The sequence below is a fragment of the Eublepharis macularius genome, chromosome 5 (genome assembly GCF_028583425.1).
Source record: "Eublepharis macularius isolate TG4126 chromosome 5, MPM_Emac_v1.0, whole genome shotgun sequence".
Classification (NCBI taxonomy): Eukaryota; Metazoa; Chordata; class Lepidosauria; order Squamata; family Eublepharidae; genus Eublepharis; species Eublepharis macularius.
Window position 1 is genome coordinate 130,423,445 of NC_072794.1, and position 19,086 is coordinate 130,442,530.

At 42.1% G+C, this 19,086-nt stretch overlaps 1 protein-coding gene across 2 annotated transcripts in view; it reads left to right on the top strand.

Moving 5' to 3' along the window:
* Window positions 1–4,917: 4,917 nt before the first annotated feature.
* Window positions 4,918–19,086, top strand: part of KLHL12 (kelch like family member 12) — a 35,225-nt gene continuing 21,056 nt past the window's right edge. Inside the window, exons 1-4 of one of the 2 annotated variants that reach the window (XM_054980235.1) lie at window positions 4,918–4,990; window positions 7,617–7,857; window positions 15,184–15,337; window positions 17,851–18,068. In XM_054980235.1, coding sequence (XP_054836210.1) covers window positions 7,675–7,857; window positions 15,184–15,337; window positions 17,851–18,068 — 555 coding nt within the window. In that variant the 5' untranslated portion in view covers window positions 4,918–4,990; window positions 7,617–7,674. Of the gene's footprint in view, window positions 4,991–7,579; window positions 7,858–15,183; window positions 15,338–17,850; window positions 18,069–19,086 lie in introns of those variants that run through there. The other variant, XM_054980234.1, reaches the window with a different exon arrangement.

Genomic DNA, 19,086 nt, shown 5'->3' on the forward strand with positions numbered 1-19,086 from the left:
TGAACTGAAGAGCACTGCAGCATGCCTCCCATTATTAGAGACTCAAATAGATACTCCATGAACTATGCCAGGATATTTATTTACTGCGAAGTTTGCACTCGTTGAAGTCAGTAGGCTTAGAAGGGTGTAACTCTGTTTAGGACTACACTGTAAAGAGCACCAGAGCACGGCAAGAAGAACAAACCAGAGGACAAAATACAGAGGAAGATAATTTTGTTGTTTGGTGAGAACTTCATTCATTCATTCATTCATTCATTCATTCATTCATTCATTCATTCATTCATTCATTCATTCATTCATTCATTCATTCATATATATCATTTACAGTCCGCCTTTCTCACTGAGACTCAAGGCGGATTATATAGTGTGAGATTAGTCCAATCAGTATCAAGGACATTTCCATAGTGTCAAGGACATTTCCATAAACAATGACATAGCATAAACAAATACAAGTTTACAAAGACAAAGCATTAGCAAGGATCCAATACAGAGTTGAAGAAATGCTGAAACAGAACATAATCCATTCTAGGACTGACATTAGACAATATGAAGAACAAGTAGTACATAGGAGTACATATTTAAAGCAACAGAAAATATGTAAGGCAACATAGTGGTGAAGTCTAAGGGCCCTAACTTGTTAGCAAAGCATCTGAGACCCCCTTCCTACAATACAGCCCTCTTATCCAAGTAAAAAGCCTTTTAAAATAATTCGGTTTTGCATTGTTTGCAGAAAGCTAGGAGAGTGGGGGCTCTCCTGGCCTCCTCAAGCAGGCCATTCCACAGGCTAGGGGCCACCACAGAGAAAGCCCATGTACAGGCTGCTGTTGATTTCATCCATGTGCAGGCTGGCACCTGTAGGAGACCCTGTTCAGATGAGAGAAGCTGCCGTGGAGGAACAGCAGTCCCATAGGTATGCCGGACCAAGGCCGCGAAGAGATTTGTACCCAGCACCGGTGCCAGGGTTTTTGGCGCTCGCAGCCAGCTGGTGGGCCGGGTGCCACCCCCGCACACACGCGCGCACACACACGCATCAGCCTGTGTGATGATGTCACGTGTGATGTCATCACGGGAGTGCGCACACCACTGGCCCAATCGCTGCGGCAGGTGGCTGGGATGGTGCGTGGGTGGCCTCCGAGCTCTCCCGCTCGATTGCCTGCGCCGCTGCAGACGCCTGCCCATGGCTGCTGTGCCCGGCCGGGGGCGTGTACTGGTGGTGGCGGCTGCACGGGGCGGAGGGGATAGGAGGCTGCAGCTCTGTGGCACACGCTCCCTCCGGCACCCCGCGACCTGAGGCCACCGCCTACCTGGCCTCAATGGGCTTGCCAGCCCTGTTTGTACCAATACCTTGAACTGAGCATGGTAACTGATAGGTAGCCAATGGAGTGACTTTAGGATGGGAGTGATGTTCATGCTCCTGCTCGCTCCTGATAATAGTCAAGCTGCAGCATTTTGTACCAACGGGAGTCTCCTAGTTAACTTAGAAAGGACACCTATGTATAGTGCATAGTCAAGTTTTGATGTTACCATAGCATGGATCCAGGTGGCCTGGTCGGCTATGTCGAGGTAAGAAGCCATCTTCCAGGCTTGAGTGAGGTTGTAGAAAGCATTTTTTGCAGCTGCCTTGTTTTTCCAGTAGTAGCGCTGGATCCAGTATAACCTCTAGACTCTTAACCAAGTCTGCAAGGGTCAGACAAACTCCATCGAAAGTGGGGAGTACAATGTCCTTCAAGATCTTTGCCTTCTCAACAAGCATCACTTCCGTCTTGTCTAGGTTCAATTTCAATTTGTTATTTTTCAGCCATTTTACCATGGCTGTCAGGCAGTGATCTAAAATCTCTACTACATCCTGCGGGGACCTGAATAGTGAGATATAGAGTTGGGTGTCATCTGCATATTGATGACATCCAACTCCATAGCTACAAATGAGTTCTCCTAAAGGTTTTACATAGAGGTTGAGTAACATGAGAGATAAGATTGCACCTTGCGGAACCCCGCAAGATAGTTCCCATTCCGGAAACAGCTGATCTCCGATGGCAACCCTTTGAATCTGTTCCATGAGAAACTATTTAAATCAGTCCAGGGCACATACTTTGATGCCCATTTCTGTTTCTAAATGCCTCAACAGGATGGCATGGTCTACTGTGTCAAAGGCTGCAGATAGATCCAGGAGGAGCAATAAGGAGGCATGGCCATTGTCTATATTCAAACAGAGATCATCCACTAATGCTACTAGTGCTGTATCTGTTCCATGCCCTGGTAAGAATCCAGGCTGGAAAGGATCCAGAGTGCTAGAGTTATCCAAGAAGATCTGGAGTTGGTCAGCTACTGCTCTCTCAATCACTTTGCCCAGCAAGGGGAGATTAGAGACTGGGTGATAATTGGCCACATCAGTTTTGTCTAGGGATGATTTTTTAATTAGCGGACAGATAACCACCTGTTTGAGTGGCTGGGGGAAGGTGCCCTGAATTAGCGATTGATTTACAATACACCTCAGTGGTTCACTTATGTGATCTTTACTTGATTTTAATAACCAAGATGGGCAAGGATTGGGTACACAAGTAGTGGCTTTCATAGAAGCCAGGATCCTATCCTGTTAAGATCTGTCATTGTAATTGGTTCAAGGCAGTCCAAATGGTGTATTAAGCATTTGTTCCAGCATTAGGCTAGATGGTGTATTAAGCATTTGTTCCTTCTCATTTGCATTGCAGCTAGCATCTAGATCAGAGCATATTCATGCTATTTTATCAGTGAAAAACTTAGCAAAGGCCTCACAGCTAATTGTCTGTTCTTGGGACTGTAAAGGTTCAGATTTAGGGGTTTGAAGGTGTCTGGATATCCAGAACAATAGGGACAGTCATGAACTAGCCAATACAATGGGTGGGGTGTTGGGGCTATATTCACTTTTGCTGAGGATTGCCAGGTCCCCCCACTCCCCAGGCGGGAGGCCTGGCACTCACCTTTTCTTGCACTGTTTGCAAATGTGCGTGCTCCTGGCCTGCACAATGACATCACTTCTAGGAGGTGATGTCATCGCGTGGGCAGCAGGCCACCCTTGTAGCACTTCCGTGCTCCGCAGGGGCACAATCTGGGCCGTTTTAACCCAGATTGGGCTGCTGCAGAGTGCAGGAGTGCTGCACTCCACAGGGGCCTGATCCAGGCTGAAATGGGCCTGATTTGGACCAGATTGGGCCTCTGCAGAGTGCAGTAGTGCTGCTGTTCTCTGCAGCGGCCCAATTTGGGTTGATTCAGGCCTGATTTCGCCCGGATCAGGCCGCTGCAGAGCACAGGAGTGCTGCTGCTCTCCACAGAGGCCCGATCAGGGCCAATTCCGGCCCAAGTTGGGCCCAGACTGGGCTGATTCGGGCCCAATTTGGGCCCAGATTGGGGCTGCCAGCACAACCCAGGAGCGCACTCCAGGAGGTGCATCCCCTCCCCCTGGCCAGGTAAGCAGGGGCGGAGGGTAGAGGGTGGGAGCAGGAACTAACAACTCTTTTGCCTTCCACAGATAATGGTCTGACCATGGTTCAGGCCGAATCTCCAATGCTGAAACAAGGTTTTCTCTCAAAGGCTCAGTGTAAAATAGTAACTCTAAGGTGTAGCTTCTTTCATGTATAGGGCCTGTCATTATTTGAGAGAGGCCCAGGGTTGCCAGGGAAGTTATAAATTCCTGAGCCGGGCCTGACTTTGAACACTCAGCATGGATGTTGAAGTCTCCCAGAACAATCAGTCTAGGTGTCTCCAGCACCATGTCTGCTTTCCTTTGCACTTATTTTGGCAAGGTTCCATTCTGAGTTGTTATATTTTGCACAGTGTATTCTGCTGTCGCAAGTCCCTGCTTTTGTGTTTCAAGATCTTGGCTTAGTGAAATTCCAGTTTTCTTCTGCACTTATTGCTTCCTTTGCGTGTTCCTCTGCAGGTTGTTCTTGACCAAGGGGTGGGGGGTGGGGGGAAGCCTCAGACCATGGAGGAAAAGGCACACAAAAGAGAAACTGTGTCTGATCAAAGGTTTCTGATAAGACGAAAACATTTTTGCTATGTCATTTACAATGCCATTCTAAGCAGTGTTGCACCCTTCTAAGTCCATTGAATTTAATGGGCTTAGAAAAGTGTAGCTCTGCTTAAGACTGCATTGTACTGTGGAGGGGGAGCATTAAGGTTGCAGTGCAACGCTGTGTAAGTTTAAGACCGCAGCCTTAATTCGAGAGACGATCAGCGAATAAAAACATTGGAGTGCTGAGGCAGGGACCTGTCATCTTATCACTACCTGAAGAGTGGAGCGCAAGTGGAGTGCAAGTGAACAGCGAGGAATACATGCCAGTCTGTTCACTTGCCATTCAAGTGTAATTCGTCACTTCTAGGTTGGCCCTTGACAACTAGCGTTAAAAGAAAAAAGGAGGGGGAGGGGTAGCTTAGTCCTGAATCTGGACTGCTCTCTCTTCCAGAAACTCGACAGTCAAAAAGACTTCTGCCTGGAATCGGTGACTATAACAGCACTGCAAAAGGGAAGTATAATACGTCTGTCCTTTAACGTGCACTGTTTGGTACTCTCAGAACTTTTGGATACCCACAAGAAAAACGAGTCTCTTGGTTGCTAAGCAACCAACGTGAGCGGAATCTCTTCCTACCCGGAACCCCCATTTCAGCCCCACAACCCTTCTAGCTCGCCTTAAGACTTAAACGGGTTTTCAAGTGACGCAAGGGCCAGCGAGCTTTCAGCATTTAAAGGGGGGACGAGGGAAATGCCGCTTCGATCAGCCTTCAATGCATCCCAGCGGCCACGAGCGGCTTTCCATTGTTCCCGGAGGCCCTCCTTGCCTTGCCTTGCCGGGCGCCGCTCTAGCCTTTGCGCTTGGGATGAAAAGACATGGCTCCCGCAGTCTATGGTTTAGCGTCCATAGTGATGTCATCGGCGCGTGCCCGGCGCGGAGGAGGCCGGAGCCTTGAGGGCTGAGAAGCCGGGAATCTCTCCCCTCCCGGGGAGGGCGCGGCGGTGAGCTTCGGGCGGGGGCTGGCCGCAGTCAGGCGCACTGAGCTGTGGAGGGGGGGATGGAGTGGCCGTCCTGTCGCTTGTTCTCTACGTGCGCCTGAAGCGGCGCCGAGAACAGGAGCTGGGCGAGGGAGGCAAGATCAGTCCTCTTGCGGGTGCCCTGCCTCCCTCGCAGGGATCTGACTCCCCGTGTGATGAACTAAAGGTGTAGGCGCCCGTACTGGAGACTATCTTAGGCCACTGGATAATTCTGCTCCTCAGTACAGGTGGTTGTGCTAGCCTGGGGAGGCATCCGATGCCATCTGTGCTCTATAGGCAGCAGCTGAGGTGTGGGACATCTTGTCCCATGCCATGATACATCCATGGAATCTAGGTTCATAAGCAATACCGTTGCCCACTTGGGACTCAGGCAACAGCAGCATAAGCAATACCTTTGCCCACTTGGGACCCAGGCAGCAGCAACACAGTACTGCCCTGGACAGTGGTGGTGCATCCTGTGTCAACCTAGTGCCAGTTCCTAGCATAGCATAGGTGGGGGGGGCCTCCTGATCCCATAACCAAAATTTCTGCCATCTAATCACAGCTCACATATCTCTGTCCATAGATTTTATGCAAAATTCACAGATCCACTGCCTTGTGGCAATGATGTAGTATACAATTAGGAACTGCAGGCATAGATTCTCATGACGTGTGAAGGCATCTGAAAGTCATAATTTTATTACCAGACACATCTGTGCTAGATTGCATTGCAAAAATCTTACATCCAGTACATTAAGCAAGGGACTACTTTTGGAACCAGCCTACCATGCCTTCACATTTTATTTTATTTTATTTATTAACGCTGTTTATAGTCTGCCTTTCTCACTGAGATTCAAGACAGATTACACAGTGTAAGTCCATGTGATCATTTGCTGGGACATTCCATAAACAGTACATTTGAAAACAATACAATAGGAGTTTGAAATAAGCAGGAATCTGATACAGAGCTCAAACAGTGCTGAAACAAACCATAAGCAAATTAACATGACCTATTAAATTTTGTGGAGAAGCTATCCATTAAGAGCATAATTACATGCTTTGGGTTGAACTTCACAGATACCCATTTTATACCATTTCAGTTTTTAGAGCCACATGCTATTTTTGAGATGCTGCAGCCAAACATTAGAAGAAGCTGGTGTTTCTGTTGCAGTATTAAGAAACTAGAGAGGACTGGGCAATCCTGTTCAGAACAATAAATGAACTTCCTTTCCTACACCCCCTGGAAAATAGTTGGCTGGCAGGAACCCAGTTTCTTATACAAAGCTCCATGCACACAGCCCTGGTGCTTTGGAGGAAGCCCTGTCAAACTTAGGAAGACTTACTTCTGATTAAACATATTTAGGAGCTGGCTGTTAGCAATTGCTGTAGTAATGTTTTGGTGCATTAAAATCACATAGTTTATAAGAGTCTTCATTTTTACTGAGATTCATGGCTTTAGTTCTAGAAGCGCCCATTATTATGCCCATCCTGAAGAAAAGGTGAATCCATTTGTTTGGATGTCTACAGGTTTAGTTTTAATGTATCTCCTTGCTTTGTGTCATTCTTTTTTTAAAAAAAGATGTCTTGATATGAAATATTAGATGCGGTTACTTAGCTGTAAATATGAAGGGAGACTTGAAACTGAGAAATGTATTCTTTTCTACTGCTAAAATTTGATGGGCAGTAGTGTTGGGAAAATCACCATTGATGGCCTCAAGCACAAACTACTGTCTTTTAGTCTCAGCCCCCATCTGCAGAGCAGACTAATAATAATGGCTTATATTACAGAGTTGTTAGAACAGTTATTGAGATAATGTACAGGAAGCACTTTAATTCATTAAAAAATGTAGGTGATAATTTCATTCCATAGTTACCCAGTTATGGAGTCTAGACCTCTGCAGTGAGATGAGACCTACCTACCCCTCCTCCCCCCATCCCTGACAAACGGGCAGAACAAACGCTTCCATTTCCTGTGCTACCCAAAAAGCTGATCTGAAGGGTCAGGGGAGCCTTGGGAACAGTGTAGGCTACAGTGCAGGGGGCTGTTGCAACTCAAATGCTTGCAGAAGGCATTTTTCAATCCAGCCCACTATTGTAATTTTTAATTAAATTGAAATTATTGGAGATGGTAGTGCAGCTGTGTTTAACTGGCCAGGCTATCAGAGTATGAAGGTTCCCCACTGTGTTTCTCTGAAGCACTCTGTTAAAATATTAATATCCCACCTTTCCTCACAGAAGCAAGCCCAAAGTGGTTTTCACCCACACCCCGCATTTATCAAGCTTAGTCCTCCCACTTTGTTTCTATGTATTGTAAACTGCTCATGTTCTACATTTATTATGGTAGACATCCAGAAGGAGGTAAATGATTCAGTGGTGTGTTCTGATATTTTAGTCTGTTAAAGCATACAGTCTTATTGTATACTGAACAATCAGCCCTATTAGAACTTCATGCAACTAAATAGAATACCCTTTATAAGCCTGGCTAAGTCTGGAAGGAAAGGTGAGAGAACATCATCAGGAACCAAGCTCCTTGTTCTTTACTTTTGTCTTTGGCAGTCTCTGCCTCATGGCTCTTAGATACCTTCAGTGAAGCAGACTCTTCTCTTCACAGGCTACTGATAGTCTGACCCTGCCTTCTCAACACTCCTGCTGGCTGCAGTTAACTCACTATGGCTCCTAAAGATATAATGACTAATTCTCATGCCAAGTCCATTCTCAATGCAATGAATTCTCTACGAAAAAGTAACACCCTTTGTGATGTGACCTTACGTGTGGAACAGAAAGATTTTCCTGCCCATCGTATAGTATTAGCTGCTTGCAGTGACTACTTCTGTGCAATGTTCACCAGTGAGGTAGGAAAGATTCACCACACACAATAGTTTTTTTAATGCATGCTGTAAGAAAACTGTTTGTAACAGAGTTAACAATGCAAAAATAAAGTGGGACTTGTTTCTGAGTAAGCTTGCATAGGATTGCATTCTAAAAATGTAAATAACATATGCAAGAAGAGGCCAAATAATGAAGTCTGAAAATGGGAACCTGACACTCCTAAGCAGTCTGTAACCCCTTCAGTCAAATCCAGCGGGAATGCAAATAAGACAGGGTAGATAATGCTAACTTTTATAGCCTACTGTTTGATTTGTATCATTTTACTATCAGTTCAGCACAAAAGTCAGCTGTCATGGAACCATAGAACGTGTATTAAACCTTTGGTCAGCCACTGCATTTTGTACAGAGGCCAAGAGTTGAGGGCTAGCGCAACATTGGCTTTGCGCAGTGACTCATTCCTATGCCAGTTGATACAAAGGTCTCTAGCTTTCTTTCCTCCTATGCTGACTTTGATAGATGCTTTCCTGTCTCTCACTTCTTTTTCCATGTGTCCTGGCTTGCACATAAAACTTTGTTAGTTCTCTCCATTTATGCTTTTCTATTATGTTATGCAATACATTCTTTCGTGCATGTAGTACAGTCAGCCAGTCATAGATTTTGCATGTTTGTCCTTTAATTACGTAGTCACTTCTAACAATGTTTCATTACATTTGATTTCCTGATTATTTGGTGTTTAGTTCTTGCAGAATATTTATAAAGAATGATGTAATAATTATTGTTCTAATACAGAGGTCTGGTGCAGTTAGTAATGAAGTCATTTCTATCTGCTTATGAATGTTTTAACCATGGCTGATTTATTAAGGCCCACTGTTTAACCAACTTCTTCTAAATTTAGTTTTGTGTTTCCATTTATTACAAATGTGACAAATGTGGCCCAGGCAGCTTAATACATTGCACCTTGATCACCTAATTCTTACATCTAAGAGCTAGAAGGTGGGCAAAACACAGTACAACTGCTCTTCTGAGGCATGCTCTCTTGTTCTTCAGTTAGTGGTGGTAAGGTTCGAATGGGAGAAAAACCCCACAACCTCATATATAAGGTCTGTCTATGTAGGATTCTAAGTGAAACAAAAGCCAGGGAGATGACAGAGTGACTCCTTTAAAAAGATCACAACAGATAAGCAAACATAGAGCTGCCCACTTTGAGACTGACAGTCTTATTTGATTGGTATGACCTTCCATTCTGGCCTGAACAGTCAACATGCTGGTAAGTGTTAGGAAGAAGTCCTCTTGTTCTGTTCTTTTTTCTTGGTTGTACCAAGAAAGCTGCTTCTGTATATTCAATCCAGATTCTCAAGTCTAAGGTTTCTTGGTACACTCTAACAAAAGTGCTTATCGGTGTGTCAGAGCAGATACTAAAGAACCTTGGTTCTTAATCCAGTCCACAATAATAAAGACTCCAGCTCATCACTTAGGGTGCAATAACCAGGACTGAGCGCTAATAATAATAAGTACTGTCAACTTGCTGCTGACTTATGACCATACCTCATGGTGTTTTCAAGGTGAGAGGCTTGGCATTGTCTTCCTCTGCATAGCGACCTATATCTTTTTAGCAGTCCTCCATCCAAGTACTAACCATGGCTTATCTTGCTTAGCTTTCAAACAATTAGGAACTCAGGCTAGAGTGGGATATTCAGGTTGCTACAAGCGAACATGACTGAGTAAAGTAAGCTTGAATCATGCTGATCAGTAATTGTGTTAAGCAAGGGACTAATACCGACCCCCTCCCTCCCTCTCCTCAATAGGCAGTAATTGAGCTTAATATATTAAGCTCTGTTTAAGCTACCATGGTTACTAAATTGAACCCGGGGGAAGGGTCAGGCACACAACATCTATTTGTGCCTGGAATTCCCATCCAACAAGCAAGACAAACATGTAGGTCCCAGCTAGCTAGGAATGAATATATGTTGGTTGGTCCTTGTGATCTGAAGGTATAGAATGCCTGAGTCTACTGTTACTGGATTTTTCTGACCTTTTACCTATGTGAGCTCTTATTGAATCTGCCCTCTCACACAGGAGGCAGTTTCTGCCTCAGTGGGTAAAAACCTTTCTCTCAGATAAAGCTGTGGGTTGTGGTGAACCTACAGTAAGGATAGAATGTCAACATTTCTTTTGTTTTCATTTTCTTTTTTGCCTTGGATAAGCAGTCTCTTAGGTTTTATACTCCTAACAAAAGTATGGCTCCAGATATTTAAATATGTTTATACTACAAGAGCTGAATTGTCCTGTCTCTTAGACTTGCTGGGTGCCATGTTTCCTGAGGAACATACTGCTGAAGAATTATTTGTATTAACAGTTGATCTTTTATTCCATAAACAAATAGCAATTATTTAGAGCTGAAGGATATAAAAAGCCCCCCAACGGAACTGGTCTGTACACATTTTTACCAATGTGTCATGGGCTTTATCAATATAAAGAAATAAACCCATATTCCTTTGAAGATCACAACCTTTGGTGTCTTGATTTGTGTAAAGTCATTGGCTGTAAGGGAAATATGAATAAAACAGAGAGTACTACAAATAAAATCCTCTTACATTTACCCTTAATTTCCTGATAATATTTATCATAAGGGGAAATTTAAGTGAGCATGCTTATCAAAATGGTGATGCCTGGTAAAAAAATTCCAAACAAGCCAAGCAGCCTATATAGTAAAGAATAACAGACCGCCTCTTGCCTGCCCAAAGTTATACTAAAATTCACATCTGATGTGATATTTCTGTACATTATTTTATTTACTTAATTTGTACCCTGCTGTTCTCCCCAGTGGGGACCCAAAGTGGCTTACAACATTCTCCTGTCCTCTAATTTATGCTCACAACAACTCTATGACACAGGTTAGGCTGAGTTTGTGTGACTGGCCTAAGATCATCCAGTGAGATTTCATGACAGAGCTGAGATTCAAACCTGAATCTCCCAGAATTAGTCTGATGCTCTTAACTATTATACCACACTGATTCTGTTAGAAAGTTAGGACCTCCTTTATTCAGCTGATGGTATTTACCTCATACAGTGAGTGGTCTAGCTAAGCAATATCAGAGGATAACATACATGACTGAAAAACATGGAATTAAAAATATGAATGTTGAATATTGTGAAATCATTTCATGGGGAAAGTTACATATAGCATAGAATGTTATTTCTTTGAGGTTCCTGCAATTTTGTATCTCCTTCACCAGTGTAGCTCTCTGTGTTGCACAATATTGCCATTTACCCAAGAAGCAGCTAGTTATTCTTCTATGGTCCTTGCTTTGCACTTCAACTCAACCCATCCCAGTGTTCAAAAGACTGCTTTGAAAAGTGCATTAGAATGGGATTATGGTGGACCGAACTCCAGGCGGCAGCTGGAAGGACATATGTAGCACATATATGGCAGTCAGTGGGCTTACAGTATAAAGTGGGGCTCATGTATCTATTATTTGGTTGTACAGTAGTGTCCAGAAAATGGATCTGTTGGGTGGACTGGTCCAAACAGTGGTAGAGTAGCAGTTAATTTTAGAGCAGCAGTCATTAAAGTCCTGGTAGAATTTCTCAAAAGTCTTCTCAGTTGGGTCTAGATGATGAAAACGTCATTGATAAATCTCAAATACATCAGAAGTGTTTGTGGGTAGGAGCTGAGGAAATGTTGCTGTACAGCCATGAATATGTTCACGTCGTGTGGAGCCATGACTGTGCCGTTAACTTGAGAGTATAAGCTCTCACCAAATCTTTAGCAATTATGGGTGAAGACAAGCTGGCAAAACTAAGTAGCAAGGTGGGCTGTGGTTGTATTGGGAATAATGTTCCTGATGTCTTGCAGTCTGTCTTTGTGAGGGATCTTGGTATATAGATATTCACTATACATAGTTGCTGGGATGGTATTCCCTGAGAGACTATCAATGGATTATAGTTTCCTGAGGAAATCAGTAGCGTCTTGCAAATAACTAGAGATGCTGGCAGCATAGGGCCTGAGGATAGTGGTGCTGCCTGAGGATAGAGACAATGAAGCTAGAAATTCATACTGTGGTTGTGCCAAGCCTGAAGCAATAAGTTGCCCTGGGTTGCAGGTTTGCTGTGTCTAAGGTAGTAGATAGAAAATTCCCAGCTGAAGCTGTTGGGGCATGTCCACATACACTTGTTTCTGTATGTATTTTGGTAATTTCTTCCTTGTTTTATTTCATTTTTCTTGGTATTCCTCCTCAGAAGTTTCTCAGACTAACACACGGCTGCCCATCTTGATCTTGTAGAATGTAATGTTTGAGAGCCATCTTTTAATTCCTATACATAGTCAAACTTGTCCATGATGGCAACAACTCTTCTTTTATCACTTTGATGTCAGAATTTTTTTTTGAAGCTTTTAATTGTATCCTGATCTGCACAGCTGAGATTATGTTGTAAACGATGTTTTCTGGACATGCTCACAATGATGAGAGCATTCTGTGTAAAATTTCAGCTGTCAGGGAGGGACTATATAGGGTTCTTTGCTTAGCATTGGGCAGATAGCATTTGGCTGATGGTACATGGTTCACTGGAATGCTAAGAGTGTGGCATCTCTCATTGTGTTGTATACTGGTGTGGCAGAAGTGCTCTTTTTTTAAAAATAATTTTTTATTGGATAGGTTGACATACATTTTACCGATCATTTTACAACACATTTCCCCCATATATTAATATATGCAGCCCACCCCTCCCCCTCCCCCTTTTCTATGTTGACTCCCAACAGCACTATGACTCTTTTATTTCTTATCATTAACTCTATGTTACTTTCATTTGTCCCTATAATTAAAGGCAAAAGCCTAACTTATTCTTTATTATTACATTTCTATCATTATCAATAGACTACTCTTATTCTATCAGAACCCCCTTAATTCCACATAGATTTGATTTTAAATTTCCCCCATTCTATAAGCAGTTTCACCTAAGTTTATCTCATAACTTCCTTATCAATCTATTCATTTCCACCATATACAACAGTTTAAATCCAATCTTCAACCTATTACAATTTGTTTCTTTAACCAATTACATATAACTTTAAACTTTTGCTTTAACTTCAATCCCTTAAATAGCACTTTTAACTTGAAACTAAAAACTTATTTCTTCAAATAATTCCATCTGTAGTTTCCACCTCTTTTACAAATAAATTTTACTTTTACATTTTCCCAGTCCATAGAAAATAATAAATTTTCTTAAATTTTGTTCTTCTTATTTTCTTATCAGTTAGTTCATTTAACTTTACATTTAACACTTTCCAATTTGTTCATTTATCTTACATTGTCAATTTATTGCTTTAACTTTACATTTTAACCATGCATTCAATCCCCTAAGAAGCTCTTGTAGCTTAAGCTAAAAGCTTAGTCCTTTAAGTAATTCCCGCTTGTAACTTGAATCTTGTACTTGTGCCTCTTTTCCAGGTTTCCTCTTTCACTTGAATGATATTATCTCTTGGTGAATTCTTCTGTTGTACATAACTGGAGTTAATTCTATATTCCATGTTTGTTTTTAACTCTTCTGATTGCTTCTTTAAAAATTCTGCCAAAACTTCTGACATTTGTTTCTGCACACTCTGCTTTGTTTCCCTCAGCATATCGCGAATTCCCAGCTTAATGCCTGTAGCTTTGTACCCAATTTCTGCCACACAATCTTGAAATACTTGTTTTTCAACTTTTAAACTCGATATCAAATCGGTGTTTTTTTGCTCCATCTCTTGAGCTGTCTGCTTTGTTACTTGTAGCTCATTCTTCACCTCCTCATCTGCTTTTAGTAAATCCTTTATGTTTTTAATCAACCTTTCTTCCGTTTTCTGCATAGATTGGCTCAATTCTTCATAGCCCTCTGTAACTTTTTTCCCCAGCGATTCTATAGCCGTTCCTATGGCAACCTGCCTTTCCTTCTCTACTTTCTTCATGCTTCTACACTAGATTCTTCCCCGCTCCAGATATTTTTTTTTCTTTTATTATAAAAATCCAGACTACTTTAATCTCACCAGATATCGGGCAGAGAGTCTCTATGATAGCTTGCTTTGTCCTCTTCCCTTCCGGAATGGTGGGTATCCACTTCCTTTTGTCCTCTTGTTGCTATATCTTGCGTTTTTTCCTTTGTTTTCCTTCTGAGGTCTTCTTTGCTGTTTCCACTTCCTTTTTACTCTCCAGATTAAGCCTCTCTAGGCAGTGTCACTCGTTCTCCTTGCATGCTAGCCTCTCACGATATTTGCTCCGCAGCTTCTCAGCCTCCTCCCCTTTTCTCACTGCCAGTTATCTCTCCCAAAACCGCAGGTATGCATAAACAAAAATTATTTTCACTTCTTTTACGCTTTATAGTCTATCGAATTTCACTTTTTCTTCAAAATGCCTTGCTCCTTTCTTGTTCTATCAGCTCAGTTCACGATTTTAACTTTTACTTAAATTTCTCTTCTCATTTCAAGTCCGAAAGCAAGATAAAGATCTTTTACCTCAATTTGTTCCGTTTGGGTCTTTCATGCTGTTTCTTTCGTTTCAAATTGGCCAAATCTGGTTCTGAAGCTTAGTTTCTGGCGACCTTATGCCAAACAAATGACTCAAAGAGTACTGCAGAGATTTTAGCTCGCCCTTCTCTGAGGGGACCTCAAGGCAATGAGGAAAATCCTTTGTCCAGGACCTCCCCCGCCGCCGAGATCGCTCGCTCTCCGGGTCTCATAGCATTCTAGCTCCTCTTCTGCCTGTAGAGGAGTGGCAACAGGTGATCTAAGCACCTGGCCTGCCCAAAACAGTCACTCTTGATGGTCCAGCTCCCTAGACCACGTCAGGTCGCCATTAGCCAAACCGGAAGTCCACAGAAGTGCTCTTTCTGATGTATATGGCAGAAATGGATTTTCAGTTCAGCACAGGACTGTATAATCTGTGTTGATTTGGTAGGACTGAAGGACACATGCATTTTCCTGGCTCAGGGGGTAACATGAGAGATTGACAGTATTCCTGGGTGAGTTCAAAATGTTGTGGCTATACTAACCTGTTATTCCATCTCTTGACTTCAGTGTAATTAAGACTTTGTTTATAAACAGAAACTTGGGTTAATTATGATGAATAAATTTGTCTCCAGGTAGAAGATAGAAAAATGTTATTCCTCTGGCTTTTCAAGGTGTTCTCTTCACACAAAGAAACTGTGTAGGGTATTCTCATGCATTTCATTAGCTACCTCCATGGGGATTTTTAAAAACTTACTGTTTCTTCCACGCTGCTTATACCTCGGTTTCCTGGGTCAAGCTATAAAGACCATTGGGGGATGTTGATATAACTTGGTGAAAATAAAACATTGCCTTCCTTGTTCATATTTGGCAGCTTTCAGAAAAGGACAAACCCTATGTTGATATTCAAGGTCTAACAGCCTCTACAATGGAAATTTTGCTGGACTTTGTATATACAGAGACAGTTCATGTGACGGTAGAAAATGTTCAGGAGTTGCTCCCAGCAGCCTGTCTGCTTCAGCTGAAAGGTAATGACAATGACAATAACTGTGTAGATCAGGAATGAAGATATTTTCCAAGTTCTGGAGCCATTTTGCTCATGTCACAGATTTTTTAACTGTGCAATTAAGCTCAGAGTGATGAACTGAACATTGAACAACATGGTCTTGAAACCAGTATATTTAAGCTATGGTAAAATATCAGTCCAGGTGCTCTCTGTTATTCTGGTAGGCATTTATATAGTTAAGCTCACTGAGAGGTCTGAATTTTGAAGTTGGGCAGCTGGAATTTAACAGTTTTAGTGGTGAGTGAGCCATGACGTATGATGGTGTTTCCATTTAGTAAAATATTCATGAATATTAGCTGTCTCCATAAGTTACTCAGAGAGTTATAGCATGAGTGAACAAGAAGATTTAATAACATGCTGGTAAGCAAGAAGTGAAAAATGAGAGATGGAGAGTAGAGGTGGGCACGGACCGGAAAATGGACCAAAATTTGACACAGATTGGCCCGGTTCAGCATTCACGAATCAGAGGGTCATGGGATGCATGTTTTCCATGGACCCAATAACTTTTGGGCTGGTCCATGGGTCAGTTGGTCCGTGAATCCAGACATCTCAGTGCCTTCCCCGCCTGCCAGCTGAAACAAGGTGTGATGTTTAAAGAGCCCATTTCTGTGCCCCACCCTTGCAAGCAGCACAAAACCAGGTGTTGCCTGCGCGGCTGGCTTCAGCTGACAGGTGAGAACTCCCTCATGGGTCAGCTGGAGCAAGCCGAGGGGGGGTTGAAAAGTGCCCCTTTCCACGTGGCTTGCAAGCCACGTGGAAAGGGGAGCTTTAACATTTAAAGCCCCTTGGTTTGCTCCAGGTGCCCAGTGGGGACTTTCTGTGCCCCTTGCTTGCAAGCAGCATGGAAATAGTTGTTTCCCCATGGGGCTGGCTTCAGCTGACAGGCCCCGGAAGTGACGGACCATGGACAGACAAACTGGTCTGTGAACCAGGTTGGGTCTGTGAAAAGTTTGTGATCCATGGTTCAGTCCATGGCCTGACAGCTGTGTTTTTTCCCTGTCCGTGCTCACCTCAGAGAGAAAAATGGAGTTATTGGTCTGTATCCTATGACTCCACTGAGCAAAGTTTGAAGCCTTCTTCCATTTTAAGTGGCTTCCACTTAGGAGAAGAGCCACTTAAACTGAGGAAGGCTGCTTGAGGAAGAAAAGCTTCCTCCAGCCGAAAATAAGATACCACCCATTGACAGCACTTTAAATTCCATTTTAGAATGCAGCCAGTAACTGGAAAAGTTACATATAAGAATTTGATTTCTTTATAATAACAAGTGATTAAACATTATTTATTTATTTACTTCATTTATAATTTGTCTAAGAGGGACCCAAAGTGGCTTACATCATTCTTCTCTCTCCATTTATCTTCACAACAGTCCTGTGAGTTAGTTTAGGCTGAGAGTGGATGATTGGCTGAAGGTCACCCAGCAAGTTTCCATGGCAGAATGGGGATTCAAACCTGGGTCTCCTGAATCTTAGCCCGATGCTATACTCCCTACACCACACTTGCTCTGGCTCTTTTTTCTAAATATGGCAGGCAATGATGCTTTTTCTATATTTAACAGTTTGGTATGTCAGATACAGAATTATAGCCTAGTTCTTCGAAAATGTATGTTATAATGTTTTATCTGGCAAAATAAAACCCATAAGGAAACAAAAAATGATGAAAAGTACATGTTTCATGCAACACATCAAACAGAGGTTGACTTCTGCAGCTGTCTAATAGTGCCATCCTTAGCAGAGTTACACCCTTCTAACTTCAGTGGACTTAGATGACACTGTAAGTCCTGTGCTTAAGATGACACTTATTTTGTGAAACAAAAGAAACCATGATAATATGTGGTCATTAAGTATGAAGATGTTTGGCATATGGAAATTCTTGTTTCCTGTGTAACAAACAATATTTTTGCAGCTGTTTGTACATCAAATAGAACATAGAAATAAAAAGAAGCAACTTACAGAGTATATAAAAGATGTCTGTTAATCTGGTGTCATTGTAGTTAGAAAGGATGAAAGCAACAACTTTATAAGAATTTCAGGACTGGAATCATAAAACAAATAGAAACAGTAGTAGCTGATATATACCATTATTATTGGCAAAGATCCACCATGCAGCCTCAAAAACTTGGCTGCTTTTAATGGCTTGATTCCTGGGAGTGGCTGGAAGGAGATGACTATTTGGACTGTAAGATATGTATACCTTTATATAAAATTGTCATTAATACTGATATATTTTATTAACATTGCACAGTTTTTAGAATATATTATTGACAGAGCAGATATAAAACAATTATGATAACAACTCAAGTTAATTTACAGGCTGCAGAGATAAAAGGATGGCTTCACATTTACCAGTAGTACTCTGGAAATAGTTTACTTTGTAAGTGAGTGGTTAGTTTTTTCACTCCAAAATCAGAATTTATTTCTCTGAAATATTTATGGCTAGGACAACTGAAATGCAAATAATTATTCCATTTCCTTACAGGGGTGAAGCAGGCTTGTTGTGAATTCCTGGAAAGCCAGCTGGATCCATCCAACTGCTTGGGGATCCGAGATTTTGCTGAAACACACAATTGTGTCGATTTAATGCAGGCAGCTGAGGTCTTCAGCCAGAAACACTTCCCAGATGTAGTTCAACATGAAGAGTTTATCCTCTTAAGTCAAGAAGAAGTGGAGAAGCTCATTAAATGTGATGAAATTCAGGTAAAAGTTAGTTTTCTGTGTAAGCTAAGAGATGCTGCTCAGCTTTGGCATGCAACAAGCAAAACCCCAGAATTAACAAGTGATATGCTATCAGTGGCTGGTCTCTGTCCTCCTTTTTGCTTGTCTTTTATCTGGTTTTTAACTGTGTTTGGCTGTATATTGTTGATTTTGCTTGTTTTATTGTTATTTTATTTGTTTTCAGTTCAGCTTGGATTTGTGTAATTTGTAAGCGGTGATGATTTTTTTAAAATTAAAAGATATTAACTGGTGAAAAACCCAGAACTAACCAGTAAAATACATTGTACATTGGCAATTTACAGCTATGGCCACCAGGGTATTTTTCATGCCTAATGAGGTGTTTTCCTGTTGCTGCTGCTGCAGCTGTTGATAGTATACAGCACAGCAGAAACTGGGGTTTCATATGGCAGGTTCCCCTGACCCATTCCCCTGGCAGCAGCTATCCCCCTGTGCTACCAGGGCTTTTTCAGCTGGAAGCTGAATATCTTTATGACAATATAATAATCTATGCATCAGGTTCTCTAAATTCTCAGATTTCCCTTTATCCCCATAACCAAAGGGCTAATGACTCATTTTAAAAAATGAAAGCTGATAATTCAGAGAACCTGATTATCAGATTGTTTTAATGATTTATTGAGAAACAACAAAATGCACTTCTGTCAGAGAACCAGTGTGGTGTAGTATTTAGCATTGCACTAGGATGTATGAAGCACAGGTTCAAGTCCCCACCCTGCCATGGAAGCTTTCTGTGTGAAGTTGGGCCAATCAGTATCATTCAACTTAACCTGCCTCACAGAATTGTTGTGGGGATAAAACTGAGGAGGGGAAAACAATGTAGTAAGCCATGTTGGGTCCCCATTGGAGAGAAAAGCAGGGTATAAATATCCAAATAGACAATGAGAAGGTAAGATGTGGTATTCTTGCTATAAAACGAGGAAATGTCTAGCTCAGTGTGCTTACCAGTTGAATTTGTCCTTTAAAAATATTTTTGAATGTAATA